The sequence below is a fragment of the Felis catus genome, chromosome B4 (genome assembly GCF_018350175.1).
Source record: "Felis catus isolate Fca126 chromosome B4, F.catus_Fca126_mat1.0, whole genome shotgun sequence".
In the NCBI taxonomy this organism is placed as follows: Eukaryota; Metazoa; Chordata; class Mammalia; order Carnivora; family Felidae; genus Felis; species Felis catus.
Genome location: NC_058374.1, coordinates 30,248,560 through 30,264,443, shown reverse-complemented (window position 1 = coordinate 30,264,443; position 15,884 = coordinate 30,248,560). Strand labels below are relative to the sequence as shown.

The 15,884-nt window shown below is 35.5% G+C and overlaps 1 protein-coding gene across 4 annotated transcripts in view; it reads left to right on the top strand.

Annotated features, from left to right (window-relative positions):
* ITGB1 (integrin subunit beta 1) overlaps nucleotides 1–15,884 on the top strand; it is a 46,897-nt gene that overhangs the window by 18,828 nt on the left and 12,185 nt on the right. For all 4 annotated transcript variants that reach the window (XM_023256252.2, XM_023256250.2, XM_023256251.2 and 1 more), the window contains 10 exon segments: nucleotides 1,671–1,756; nucleotides 4,514–4,736; nucleotides 6,466–6,636; nucleotides 7,143–7,381; nucleotides 10,112–10,267; nucleotides 11,044–11,139; nucleotides 11,516–11,605; nucleotides 13,335–13,475; nucleotides 13,662–13,861; nucleotides 15,569–15,807. In XM_023256252.2, the coding sequence (XP_023112020.1) occupies nucleotides 1,671–1,756; nucleotides 4,514–4,736; nucleotides 6,466–6,636; nucleotides 7,143–7,381; nucleotides 10,112–10,267; nucleotides 11,044–11,139; nucleotides 11,516–11,605; nucleotides 13,335–13,475; nucleotides 13,662–13,861; nucleotides 15,569–15,807 (1,641 nt within the window).

Below are 15,884 nucleotides of genomic sequence, written 5' to 3'. Positions count from 1 at the left end.
AATATTACTTTTGGATAGAAGTTAGTGTATATTAAGAATATTAGAGGCGCCTACATGGCTCAGTTGGTTGAGTGGCCGACTTCGGCTCAGGTCATGATCTCGCGGTCCGTGAGTTTGAGCCCTACATCAGGCTCTGTGCTGACAGCTCAGAGCCTGGAGCCTGTTTCAGATTCTGTGTCTCCCTCTCTCTGACCTTCCCCATTCATGCTCTGTCTCTCTCTGTCTCAAAATAAATAAACGTTAAAAAAAAAATTAAAAAAAAAGAATATTAAAAATATTAATAGTTTTCCACTCAGTGTTTCTATTGTTTTTCATCTGTGATAAGGAAATCATTAGAGTTTTACATTGTGAGAATGGTCACCACAGTGGGTACATATATGTGCATGTATGTTTATATTTGTGTTTGGAGAATTTGTGCACGTGAGCAAGTGTGTGAATGATGCACTTATGCAATTGAAAAAAATCTAAATTTGTCCAACATTAAATAGGGTACATTAATATAGTATAATATATAACCATTAAAAGGCATATTTTTGAAGATTTTTTTTTTAAGTTTATTTTGAGAGAGAACATGAGTACCTGAGCAGGGTAGAAGCAGAGAGAGAGGAGAGAGAGAATCCCAAGCAGGCCCCATGCTGTCAGTGCAGAGCCCATCATAGGGCTCAATCTTATGAACTATGAGATCATGACCTGAGCCAAAATCAACAGTTGGACACTTAACCAACTAAGCCACCCAGGCTTCCAGTTCCAAAGAACTGGAAATGAAACAGGATAAAGTATAAAAAGTAGTATGCAAAATATATATTCTCTATATAAATAATGTCTCTATGTGTGGTTCCTTGCTATTTTTTTTTTTTAAATCTGTCTTTATAGAAAAAAGACTGGAAAGAAATATACAAAAGTGTTAACAGTAGTTATCTCTTAGGGAGTGGATTATGGGTGATTTTTTTGTTTTTTATGCTTTTATATATTTTCCAAATTTTCTATTATGGGTATGTGTTAGGTTTATAATTAGAGAATACACATTGGAGACAGACCATGTTAGTGCTTACCACATGAAAGGCATGCTGATCCTTCGGTAGGTTCAAAGAAATGTGAGACATACTTTGGACATAGAGCTTGAAAAATCATGAGATTGTGGACTGGATGAATTGGGCTTTTCAAGTATTTACATACTAAAAATAAAAGGAAAGCAGTTGCAGATGCTTCTGGAGGTATGGATATGGTAGTATGAGTTAATTGAAAATAAATAATAGTTTACCCAGTTGTAAGAAAACTGACAATTATGACCATCAAACAATAGATCCTGAAATTATGCCTTTGAGGAAAAGAATAAGCGTATAGATTACTGGTACGTAGTCTGCTATAGAAGACAAGAAAAAGATCACTATTTTTTCATGGCTCTCTATGCCAAGGTAATCTGAAATCACCAGTCTTTGGAGTACATCTGGATCAGTTCAGTAACTATTATGTAATATAATGTAACATAATGTAACGTAACATGATGTGATATGATATGATATAATATATAGTATTATAATATGTAACAATATATGACATATTTTGTTATTCATATTTAACGTTTATATATGTTGCATTTTAATCATTTTTCATTATTTTCTCTCTTGAAACTTCAAGTAAAGTTGTCTGTTCTTTGTTTCTCCTGACAGATGAAAATAGATGTTTAAAAGCAAATGCCAAATCCTGTGGAGAATGTATACAAGCAGGGCCAAATTGTGGATGGTGTGTAAATTCAGTAAGTAAGATTGCTCAAGGCATATACTCTCTAGTCATTTACTATTGCCCAATTTTGTACCCTTACGAAATGTTAGGTATGATTTTCACTTAAATCAGTGTTTATCGAATAAGTATCAATTCTGTGTCTAACACTATGTGATGGTCTGGAGGTGTGCTATTTAAACACAGTAGCCACTAGGCACATGTAGCTATTGAGCACTTTAAATATACTCCAAGATGTTCCAAATTGAGAATTACTGTAAGCCCCAGATACATCCCAAAGTTTGAAGACTTAATGATTAAAAAAATCATTAATGTTGAAATGATAATATTTTGTATATATTGTTAAAATTAGTTTCCTGTTTCTTTTTATTTTTTCTTTTTGTGTGGCTACTAGATAATTTTAAAGTACGTTGGTAGCTCGCCTTTGTGGCATGCATTATATTTCTATTGAATAGCCTCCCATAAATCCCTAGCCATTTAATTTGACTGTTGTAGATTTTTCTCTTTTTTTGACAGGAGAGGTAGAAATTAACCTTCCTAATTATATTTGAGTTAAAACTAAAATAGAATTGATTTGCATCCTAATAAAAGCCCAGTGAGGTTAGGGTTTAAATTTTATTCAGTGGTCATCTCTGTACATTGCTTACTTGATACCTTTCACAAAGCTTACTAATGTTAAATGAAAAAGTAAATGTATGAATGAATGAATCAAAACAGAATAAAGGGAAGTCATTTTGAGGATTTATAATTTATTCACAGGGTAAATAATATCAGAAGGTCAAAGGTTAATTGCTTGATTTTTAGTCAGACATTTGACCCCACACATTTCAACTGCCTGTTTGTAGCTGTACGTAACTGGTCAAATATCAGATATTTTGTATGGTTTAACCATATGAAAGGGAAAATCAAAGGTTTTTGTTTTGTTATTTCAAAGTTTTCCTAGTGACACTTTCTGTTCTCATAAAAATGGTATTCTGGAATTCAGTTGGAGACAGTGGAAGAAATAGGGAGTGCTCTGAGTTTTGTCTCAGGCAAGGCTTACTTGCCAAACTGTTCTTAAGCCTTTGATATTTGTGGCATAATTCTTAAATTATTAAAGGGTATTTCAGAAAGTGTTTAGTGAAACTTTGCGTGTTACAGTCTTAAGTTTTCCACGCTAGGCTCCTGTGCTTTGGTAGTATTTTAGGTTTGATAATACAAGAAAGTAGTTCAGCTTTGAATTATCTGACTTTTGGTATTCCCTTCCAGGTGTTTTTCTAGTTACATAAATGCTCTTTATGTAACTGATCAAAAAAAGTGATCAAAACCATTGTATATTCTTTGTATTTAAATATCCTCATTACACAGCACTGTGAAATTTGTAGATAGTAAACAAATACCATATGAAATTGAAGATAAAGTGACCCAAAATAAAAGGCATTTCCTCATTTTCCCAGTGTCAAAATTAAAAAACAAAAAAAGACAACTCTGGCCTAGTACAACTATATACAATTTTTAGGGATATATGTGAAATACTCAAATGTCTATTATAATAATTGATTGTTATAGGTACACATTTTGAAGTGACACATACCCACCCATACACTAAGGTCATTGTTTTTCTCCTCTCTCAGATTTCATGAAAAATTTTTATTCAGAGATTTTATGTGCATCTTAACAGCAGTGTTTTTGCTTTCACTGAGATACTTCTTCAGTCATCTGATAAGATTTTTATTTCCATCTAATTTCTTGGAGGTATAACACATTTTGAGGTCATATCACTACTGGAAATTTTACCCCAAGCCACAAGTACCATTTATATACCATTCAGACCTTTTTTATTTTTATTCTTTTAAAATGCACTCTGTGGAAATATATTCATGACTTTGTCAGGTAATCAAATTTTACTGTGATTATTGTTTTGTATTGTCACATAATCACCACCGTGATTATTGTTTTTAAAAATAAATTTTAAAAGACTTATTTAAAATACTAGCCAATACTTGAAATTTTTTCAAACCTCTAGGAATACTTACTAATTCTGTGGTAAGTTTCTTGGTCTCCTTTTTAAAAATTGTATCATTAATTGAGACATCTTCAGGCTAATGAGAGACTTACATAAGATTTTTCTAAGGGAAATTTTGGGGAAAAACTACTTGTCCAGTATTTGGGTATATACATTATTAGTGGCCATTAAGCATTCTGAATAAGTGATTTCACTGAAGAAATTCCTTTGATTAAATACTTATAATTTGAAAGTGGGACAGTTAAAATGTACATTTAGGTCAGTCCTAAATATTACCAAAGTAATAAATTATTAATAATATATGAACAAAGGTATTACTTTTCTAGAGAATGAGTTCATTTGTTTTTATTTTATTTTTTTTTAAATTTTTTTAACGTTTATTTATTTTTGAGACAGAGAGAGACACAGCATGAACGGGGGAGGGGCAGAGAGAGAGGGAGACACAGAATGGGAAGCAGGCTCCAGGCTCTGAGCCATCAGCCCAGAGCCCGACGCGGGGCTCGAACCCGCGGACCGCGAGATCGTGACCTGAGCTGAAGTCGGACGCTTAACCTACTGAGCCACCCAGGCGCCCCAAGTTCGTTTGGTTTTTAAACAAGAGCATATGATTTGGGTGAAGAGGGTATTTTGTTTAAAAACCAAAAATGAAGTGTGTTAGTTGTGTCACTTGATTTTTGCATTTAAATATTGCATGTTTGCAATTATGATTAAACAGAATGTTTGGCTATTATACTTACTATTTATACCTATATTTTGTATGTCACTTAGACATTTTTACAAGAAGGAATGCCTACGTCTGCGCGATGTGATGATTTAGAAGCTTTGAAAAAGAAAGGTTGCCATCCAGATGACATAGAAAATCCCAGAGGCTCCAAAGATGTAAAGAAAAATAAAAATGTAACGAACCGTAGCAAAGGAACGGCAGAGAAGCTCCAGCCGGAAGATATTACTCAAATCCAGCCTCAGCAGTTGGTTTTGCAGTTGCGATCAGGTACAGAAATCTAATTGCATGAATACCTTTATTTCAACAGGAGCTTTTTGACAACTTTATATTTTCCATCAAGGGGTTTTCACATATGGACTGGTACTCACATAGAAATGTGGAATGTGTCAAACTTTAGAAATTTGTAGCAGACATAGCAATCTGCAAGTCATATATACTTGAAATAATAAAGGTTGCCTCATGTTCAAAGCAAATTCTGTTAAAGAGTCAGAAAGTATTATATTTAATGGGTTTTAAAAATAAAAGTATCCATCCTGAGGTATAATTAATATACAGACAACATTCTAACCTGTGTTTTTCCTTGTATTTGTTTAATGTTGTGAAAATAGTAAGTTTTTATGAGAATCTGTGGCAGTCTTGCATCTGAAAAAAGAAAGAAGAAAACAAGCCTCCTTCCTCCACTTCCCAGTTTCCGTCCCTTTTCTCTCAACAGAATGGTGCACACTTGTGGTCTCCATGACTTCCCCTCTTGAGCACTTTTCAGTCTGCTTCTCTACCTGTTTTGGCAAAGCTCTACCATCACTTTGAACCACCAAACCTAGTGGATCCCTGTCAGGGCCTTTTTTCTTCTTTTAACCTTTCTGTACCGTTCCTTGAAACTTCTTGAAATGCTCTCCTCTTGGCTTCAGCAGTAGCACTCCTAGTTTTTATCTCTTAACATTACTTTCCAGTCTCCTTTTTGTGTCTTTTTTCTTCCTTCCTCTTTGTAGTGCAGTTAATTGTTGCTTTTCCCTCGTAACTTTAAAGCCATTTGTGTGCTGTAACACAGCCTTTCTCCTAAGCCCCAAACACATTTACTCAGCTGCCTACTAGAAATCTGTATAGAGAACATCCACAAGTTAACAAACAATGAGTTTTCACCCAAACCTTCTCTTTCTTCTGTGTTTTCTAAATGCATTTTACCTTCTGCCTCTTTTATGCCTCGCCTCTTCTTCTTCCTCATGGTTTCAGTTCAGATCTTCATGTCTTCCTCAAGGATTTTTGCAGTAGTTTCTTAACAAGGCTCTTTGTCTCTACAGTTCATTTTTAAAACTTTTTTTTTTGCCAGGTTTTCTGAAGTAAAAATTAGACGATGTTTACTTAACATATAAACAGAGTACAGAATGTCTTACAACTTCACCCTCTAGAAGTCAGGTATACTCTCTAATGTGCCCTGCCTTACCCACCCCAGTCTAATTTATGCAGTTTCATCTATCTCTTGTCCTTGGTCATAGTTATAAATCTACTGTTTGTCTGTCTTGCCCATGGGAGTATTGTCTTTTTCATCTTGAATGCCCAGTGCTTAGCATGGTAAGTATTTGTTGAATGAAATGGAGTATACACTCATTTAGTTAACCAGTGAAATTCCCAGGTTTTTGTAAAGATTATGGCAGTGGGGTGTCTGGGTGGCTCAGTCGGTTGAGCTTCCGACTTCAGCTCAGGTCATGATCTCATGGCTCGTGAGTTCGAGCCCTGCGTTGGGTTCTGTGCTGACAGCTCGGAGCCTGGAGCCTGCTTCGGATTCTGTGTCTCCCTCTCTCTCTGCCCCTCCCCTGCTCATGCTCTGTCTCTCTCTCTCTCAAAAATAAAATAAACATTCAAAAAAAAATTTTTAAAAAAGATTATGGCAGTAATACATTTCATTTTATAGTGTTTATTTTTTGAATCCAATTTGGTTTTTCTCATTTGCTTTTGATTGCTGGAAACTAACTTTGTTTTCTAATCTCTGTTTAATTAGGGGAGCCGCAGACATTTACATTAAAATTCAAGAGAGCTGAAGACTATCCTATCGACCTCTACTACCTTATGGACCTCTCCTACTCTATGAAAGATGATTTGGAGAATGTCAAAAGTCTTGGAACGGATCTGATGAATGAAATGAGAAGGATTACTTCAGATTTCCGGATTGGTAGGGATATCAAGAAAACTAATAATTTTCATTTGTCTAAGTCTTGGCAATTTTGTTCTTCATCACATACTTATGAAATAAACAGGCCAGTTTTTAGCCTTTTCTTTCTGAGAGGAAACCTATTCCTGTCACATATCTAGTAATCTTTGTCCCTTCTTGTTCCTCTGTTACTTTATGCTACCATGTTACTTAACACACATCATACCACCATAGATAATGAAACAGGGACTTATTCCATTCATGTGTTGTATTATAAACATGTTGAGTACCCAAATTGTAATTCGTTACTAATTAATGACTACACCTGTCAGTACAGCCTAATCTCATTTTACACCTGGATTTTTTGTGTTAGAATGATCTCCTTTCCAAACTTTATTATTAAAACCTTATTTCTCATTAAAGAAAAAGGTTGACTTCTACGTGGTAACATACTTTATTCTTTTTAATGCAAGTTCATGTCTGTCCAGCCATCTATCCTTCTCTCTACATACATTTTCCCTTTACAGGATTTGGCTCATTTGTGGAGAAGACCGTGATGCCTTACATTAGTACAACACCAGCCAAGCTCAGGAACCCTTGCACAAGTGAACAAAACTGCACCAGCCCATTTAGCTACAAAAATGTGCTCAGTCTTACTGATAAAGGGGAAGTATTTAATGAACTTGTTGGTAAACAGCGCATATCTGGAAATTTGGATTCTCCAGAAGGTGGCTTTGATGCAATCATGCAAGTTGCAGTTTGCGGAGTAAGTGCATTCATTTCCTGCAAAGGGCTATTGTATGAATTTTAGGTGTGATTTTACTCTCAGTACAGAAACATTACCTACGTACCAAATCATCTTTCATTATCCCAGAGAAGTACAGAATTGGATCCCTTAAATTCCCTCCAGCTACACAAGTGTTTTGTAAAAGCATATTTAATCATCACGTCCTTATTTCAACCAGGCAATTACTTCTTTTATACGGGATTTTAAAAGCCAGAATGCTCACCATTTGAAACAGTGGGGCAGTTTAGCTATGCTTGGCTAGCATTCTAGGTGTTTAGAAGAGGCACAGGTGTCCTGACTTTCTGGCTTGTGCCAGAGTTGGAATTAATCTTGTCCAAGGTATCACCGGGAGAATTAAAAGAGCTCAAATGGAATTGTATCTCCAATACCGTTTTCCTTTGATCAGTTTTCTTCTCATTGTCTTTGAAAGATGCCTTCCTGTGTCTTAGTAATTCAAAAAGAACTTTTTAAATTCTGCTTTGTAATCTATATGAACATATATATTTTGAGAAGCCCTACAATATTAATAATTGTATTTATTTTTTGAATTTATTTTTGAGAGAGAGAACACATGATGGGGGGAGAGAGTGAGAATCTTAAGCAGGTCCCATGCTCAGCTGGAACCCACTGTAGGGCTCAGTCCCACAACTGTGAGATCCTGTGAGCCAAATCAAGAGTGAATAGGATGTTTAACTGACTGAGCCACCCAGGTGCCCTTATTAATAATTTTAATTGTAAGGTTTTTAGTAAGCTCATCTCCATTAGACTAGTGATAGAATTCTATGACCCATTTAGCAGCTGAAGATTTTGAGATGACATTTTCATGACATGGCTGAAGCTGAAACCAGTAAGCATTGTGAGGTATTAAATAAGATTTGTCTTAAGACCTACTTCTGTCTCATTTTTCCTCTTTTTTTTCCTTATAGTACCCCTGTTCCCTAGAACACTCATATATGTTCCCTGTTCCTTGATTCCTGAAGCTTCCTAATGGTTATTTTTCGACCAGTTTTTGCTAAGGTGCTATATCTTATATCCAAGATATCCAAGATAATGATATGGTGTAGCAGTATGGTATAGTGTTTAAGAGAATAGACTGTTCGAATGTGGTTTCACATTTTCCCATCGCTACTGATGCTAGACAATTTACTTAGCCACACTCGAGGACTGTATCCTTCTCAGTATGAAGGGACAGTAGTAGATATACCTGATAGGACTGTTAGGAAATACAAATACAGTAATCCATATAAAGTGGCAGTAAGCACTCAACAAATATTAAGTACTATATTGTTGTTACTTTTGATTTCTCCCTGGGGCAGTTGTAATTTAAAGATAGTCTCGGCTTTTAAAGGGGAAGAAAGATTAATATTCCAGGTAGTGCCTAGCCTGCCACCCTTCCTCACAATCATTTATTTGTGATCCTGTTGGCAGCTCCCTGTAGAGAGAACATTCTTTGGGCTGCCTCCAGCTGTGCCTCAGCCTGTGGGATTAGAGCAAGCCATAGCATCCATGGCCTCTACTGTCTTTCCATGGTTATCATGCTGACTGAGAGTAACTGTTCCACCTACTTCCCTAGATGCAAGAGACACTTGGATTGCCAGCATTAGTAAACTGAATTCATATCTTCAAGGAATTTACAGCTTTATGAGGATATATACAAGATGTATTGAGTAAATTTAGGCAAATGTATTTACAAATTTACCATAGAAGAGGATTTCATTGCTGCTTTTTTTTAAATTTTATTTTTTAAGTAATCTCTACACTCCGCATGGGGCTCGAACTTACAACCCTGAGATCAAGAGTTGCACACTCCACAGGCTGAGCCAGCCAGGTGCCCCTTTATTGCTACTTTAAATTCTTTGTTGAATAAAGAAGAGAATAAAATAAATGAACAAATAGTACCTATGAGGTAGACTGGATGGAATTAGGTAGGGCAGGTGTTTGGAGAAGATGATTTCTTCTGTAGTTAAAAAAAGGAAGGCCTAATACAGAGGGCGGATAAAGGAGGCATATACTATAGAAGGTGGGAGCAAGGATGGAAGGATGGATGAGAACAAGGCAGCAGCAGTAGGTAAAGGACGGAATGGGCTGAGACATTTCTGTTTCCCCAGCAAATATTCATTAGGTACCTACTGTGTGCCGGGCCCTGTGCTTGCTACTGGAGAAGCAGATGTGCTCCCTGCCCCCCCCCATAGAGTTAGCCTACCTTCTAGTGGGGGAGGGAGACGTTGATTTTAAAAGATACAGTTTTTTATTTTTACTATTTTATTTTTTAAATATTTATTTATTTTGAGAGAGCATGCACAAGTTGGGGAGGGGCAAAGAGAGAGAATCCCAAGTAGGCTCACACTGTCAGTACAGAGCCCGACGCAGGGCTTGATCCCACAAACTGTGAGATCATGACCTGAGCCAAAATCAAGAGTCGGATGCTTAACTGACTGAGCCATCCAGACGCCCCAAAGATAGTTTTCAAAAACTAGCTGAGAGAAATGGGCAACCAGGCAAGACACAGTTTTCCAATGGGGTGGAGGGCCTTTAATGCGTGGGCTCTGTGCATTTATTGGCAAGAGTATTATTAGCACTGCAAAAAAAAAGAAGCTAAAAAGATACAGAATTAGGTTAAAAGTACAATGGCAGCCTATATGAGGGTTAAAGATTTATGTGCAGTGATCGTGGATAGTATTTTTAAATTGAAATCATTTTCTTTTCAAGTCATTAATTGGCTGGAGGAATGTGACACGGCTGCTGGTGTTTTCCACGGATGCTGGGTTTCACTTTGCTGGAGATGGGAAACTTGGTGGCATTGTTTTACCAAATGATGGACAGTGTCACCTGGAAAATGATGTGTACACAATGAGCCATTATTATGTAAGTGCTGAATTCCTTATACATTGAATGAACTCATGTGGAATTTTAGTGTTTAATACTAAGAGTATTGTGGGTGATTAAGCTTGTAGGTTTTACTAGGTTTGGGGGTTTGTTATTTTGGTAAGTGTGGGCTCTAACCTAATGTGCAAGGAAGCTAGTGTTGCTGTTCTGAAGATGTGGCTTTGTGCTTGCTTCCTGCTGCTGAGCCAAGGGCCTCCACCTGTGAAAGGAGCTGCTTGAACACTATTTTTTTTTTCCATGCCTCAACCTGTCGCTGTGGCTTTTCTCACTTGCTCATATCATTTGGTAGCAAAGTTGATATTATTCCTAAGCAAATAATTTGTGTAATCATATACTTCTCATCTTATTTCTATAAGATTTTTGAAAGTAGGCACTCTATTTTTACTGAAAACAAAGATCGTCAAGTTATTCAAGTTCTAGAAGAAATCTAAACCTTGGCGAAATTTGGTCTTTTTCTTAAGTGATTTATGTACAGCCTTTAATTATTGACAGTTCTTCAATTTAATTGTTCTAACATTTAATACACATAGGCCTTGCTTTTTAAATTCTTTTTATTGAAGTTTTTATACATACATAAAGATAGAAAATTAGAAACCCATGTGCACACATCTCCCATGTCTGCAGTTGTTTGTGTTATTTCAAGCAGTCTTGTGTAAGTAATCCAGTTATATATGCAGATCATTATTACTTTCAAAAGTATTGGAAAACTGGAATACATTGGATGTAATTACTTACAAATTTTATTAATTTCTTAGGATTATCCTTCTATTGCTCACCTTGTCCAGAAACTAAGTGAAAATAACATTCAGACAATTTTTGCAGTTACTGAAGAATTTCAGCCCGTTTACAAGGTAACTATCTATCTGTGTGTGTGTGTGTGTATATATATATATATATATATATATATATATATATATATATATGCATATATGGGTTAAAAAGAAGAACCAGTTTCTAGACCCTTTAAGTTTAGTCATAGAGGCAAAATCGTATGTCTGAGTTGAAATGTGGGAAAGTGTCACTAGCCAGACTGGCTGGATTTTACATAAGTGGTTTATATTAAGTTTTAATCACATATAAAATGAGTTGTTTTTTCTGGTCTGACCCCTTATGTTATTTAGGAAATGGATAGGGAACTCATTAAAAATAAATACTGTACACTCAGTAGATGCTGATTGGTTGAATGAATAGTATTTGTATCTCATGTGTTTTATCTTTTAATTTCAGGAACTGAAAAATTTGATCCCTAAGTCAGCAGTAGGAACTTTATCTGCAAATTCCAGCAATGTAATTCAGTTGATTATTGATGCATACAATGTAAGTACATATTAAATAAGCTCTGTTTTAGACAATACCCTTTTGAGAACACTTTGCTCAAAGAAGGTAAAACTCTCTTCATATGCAATTTAGCAAGCCCAGAGGACAACACAAAACTAACATTCTGTGTATCTGGAGGAAAACATCTTATATTCTCTTGCTAAAGCATAATTATTTACATAGCCTCAACAAAGCAAAAATATGATGAAGACATGTGGGGAAGATTCTAAATATTCAATGTCATTAAATAGGTTTCCTTGTCGGAAAACAAGTGGAACATAACTTACATTTAGATTTACAGGATTACTTCAGTCTTCTCTTCCCCTTTCTCAATCCTTTGTAGGTTGGTTGTGATGAATTATTCTGGAAAAGTTTTTTGCCAGTTCTTCTCTTGCCATGTATTCAGAGATGCAGTTTTCTGTTCTCAAGGGATACACAGACACTCACATATATATGTACCATAAAATATCTACATATATAGATATATATATATATGTGTGTGTGTGTGTCTATATATATATATATATATATATATATATGTATATATATATATATATATGCTTTAACTGTTTTAAAGAGATTTGTAAGATTTTTATTCCCACACATGAAAGGAAATTGAATTGTCTACAGCTAATTCTGATGCTTAAGCATTGATGAATAATCATTTTAAGTAGTCAGGAGACATTTCTAACATTATGGTAATCAATGTGTGTCCACCCTCAACCTTTTGACAGGTTGAATTTAAGATACTTTTTACCTCATGTTAAGGTTTCCTAAAATGTTTTGGAAAGACCCTACGCAAAGAGACAGGTTTTTGTATTACAGAGATTTTCAAGATTCCTTTTGGTTCATGTCTTCCCCATAGTTCTCCACCCAACAGAATATTTTAATATTTTCCTTAGCCACATGCATGTAGGCATGTGAACAAGAGACAGCTTACCGCTGAGTTTTCTCTTTGTCCTGAGCATTCTGATATTCTAAAAAAACCAAAAACATTGGCTTGAATTCTTCGTACTTGGGGTTTTGAGTTTGGTGATGTTTTTTTTTTTGTTTGTTTTTTGTTTGTTTGGTTTTTTTGGCCTGGTCTATAATGGCTCTTAAGCATATGTGTTCCCAGACTGTGTATAGTCAGTTGTTCACCTTAGTCCCTAGTTGGCTGGAAGTGGTAGGGCCAGAGAAGAGCTATATTGCCAAATGGGGACAGAAAATGTTTGTTCTGAGGTCTTAGGACTTTTCGTAATTTATATTAGGCCTTTTCTGCACTGTATGATCATCAATAATTAAAGCACAAATAATCTTATTATATTTTTTTAGTTTATTTATTTTGAGAGAGAGAGAGAGAGTGTGTGCAAGCAGGGGAGGAGGAGAGAGAGAGAATCCCAAGCAGGCTCCACATTGTCAGTGCAAAGCCTGATGCAGGGCTTGAACTCATGAACCGTGAGATCATGACCCAAGCCGAAATCAGGGGTTGGATGCTTAACCGACTGAGCTACCTGGATGCCCCAGTACTCTTACTTTTTAATCATGTACATTATTTTGAAAGATTTTAATTAGAGCCTGTTTCTTTGGAGTCTGTGTTTTCTAGTCACTCAGAATTTGGCTCCAAGTCTTTTATTTAAATGATACTATTTTCTTAATAGTTCATTTTGCCCATTGGTTTTACGTAGTCATTGTACTTTATAGTAGCATTTTGTTTGCCTTTCCTGTGTGTGATTAGTCTTTCTTTTAGTCCCTTTCCTCAGAAGTCATTTTGGAAAACAGCAAATTGCCAGAAGGAGTAACAATAAATTACAAATCTTACTGCAAGAATGGGGTGAATGGAACAGGGGAAAATGGAAGAAAATGTTCCAATATTTCCATTGGAGATGAGGTATGTTGTATAAGCATTTTCTGAAGGAAAGAAAAAATTGCTTGTTTATAATCTAGTTATAGATTTGAGAAACGGTTTATAATTTGAGAAACAGTAAAAGAAATTAGTAGCTTTTTTGAATACTTTTTAGCAGATTCAGATTGCTTAGTTAGTTGTTAATTTAATTGTTTTTTTTTTTCCTTCAAGGTTCAATTTGAAATTAGCATAACTTCAAATAAATGTCCAAATAAGAATTCTGAAATCATTAAAATTAAGCCTCTGGGCTTTACTGAAGAAGTAGAAATTATTCTTCAGTTCATCTGTGAATGTGAGTGCCAAAATGAAGGCATCCCTAGCAGTCCAAAGTGTCATGAAGGAAATGGAACGTTCGAGTGTGGAGCTTGCAGGTGAGCTGAGGTTGTTGGAGAGTGACAGAGAAAGATCTAGGTATAGAAAGTTATAGACAGGCTGCTTTGAGACCTCCAGGAGAAAAATCTCTATTTGGAGGAAATAAATTCTTTGTTCCAACCACTGTTGCTCATCACATTATCAGTTTGACAATCCTGTGTGATATTTCTAGAAAGTTCTTCGCTGCCCCCCCCCCTTTTTTTCCTTAAGAAGACTGCTCTTTGAAATAAAAGGTTTTATAGCCATCTAAGACATATATTTCACAAATTGTTAAGGTAGCCTTTGGGTTTTTCCCTCATATAATAGCATAGCAGCCTGTATTTTCTAGAGCTAAATAAGCTCAGATAAAATATGTTTACAGAAAAATGTTTTAGGGGGCGCCTGGGTGGCGCAGTCGGTTAAGCGTCCGACTTCAGCCAGGTCACGATCTCATGGTCCGTGAGTTCGAGCCCCGCGTCAGGCTCTGGGCTGATGGCTCAGAGCCTGGAGCCTGTTTCCAATTCTGTGTCTCCCTCTCTCTCTGCCCCTCCCCCGTTCATGCTCTGTCTCTCTCTGTCCCAAAAATAAAAGTAAACGTTGAAAAAAAAAATTAAAAAAAAAAAAAAGAAAAATGTTTTAGGAAAATATATCAAACTTAACAATGGTGGTTTTATCTAGGAAATGGAACTAGGAAGCAGTAAAGGGTGTTCACCTTGTGCATGTACCTCTGCATTGTTAGAATAATTTTTTAAAAGATGTATTTGCAAAGAACACTATTTTCTGAACATAGATCTATTACTAACAAAACTTTAATCAAATTATTTTAATTTTTTTTTAGACTATGATATTTACCTCTTATCTAAAAATTAAAATTGAGTATTCTCTGAATGCAGCTTTCTCCTTAAAGGATAGGAGGAAGGAGAGAGTATTTTGATCTAAATGTCAGCCCCAAATGACTTGACTTTGAAGAGTTTTCAATTGTGAAAAATACTGTATTTCACCATCAGTTATTAGTTGTCTAAGTAATAATTAAAATGTTATATTTTAATTTTTTATGTTGCACATATCCTGATTGAGTCATGTAAATTTGTTTTATTTTTAAATGATATTTTTAAATGGTATGTTCAATATGTTTTTCTTCACCTTCCATGATCTTTTTGGGGTGTGTTTCTGGTACTTTTTAAAAAATATTTATTTAAGTAATCTCTACACCCAACATGGGACTTGAACTTGACCCCGAGATCCAGAATTGGCATGTTCTTTGGACTGAGCCAGACTGGCACCCCTTATTGTACTTTTTTAGATTAACAATTGGGCCATTGCTTTAAATTTAGAGTTACTTCACCTATACTACCAAATGTAATAGCATATCATTTGAATACCACTGTTACACTCTTTTAAAGTAAGTTGATCCTGTGTTTCCAAATGTTTTGTTTACCTTTTCAATGCTAGATTATATTTTCATCTTGATCAAAATGGTTATTTTTCTGAAGACAGGTTTTTTCCCATGCCTTTGCATATATTCCATATGAACTTGACTGGTGCACCCATGTGTGTATGCACATATAGGTACACTTTTGTACACGTCTGTGACATGTGGCATGAACACTCCCATGTAATAGAATTGTATTTTGAAGATACTGTTCATAGTCTTATTTCTTCTCCCATTCTTTCTCACAGTATGACTTGTTATTTTACGTGATTGAAATTTTGGATTCTTTCTTTAGGTGCAACGAGGGACGTGTTGGTAGACATTGTGAATGTAGCACAGATGAAGTTAACAGTGAAGATATGGATGCTTACTGCAGGAAAGAAAACAGTTCAGAAATCTGTAGTAACAATGGAGAGTGTGTCTGTGGACAGTGTGTTTGTAGGAAGAGGGATAATACAAATGAAATTTACTCTGGCAAATTCTGCGAATGTGATAATTTCAACTGTGATAGATCCAATGGCTTAATTTGTGGAGGTGAGAAAGGGTCTAAGAATGGTCATAAAATGTGATCCTATCTAATGCAGTAAGAAACGTCTAAGAGTTTGCTTGAT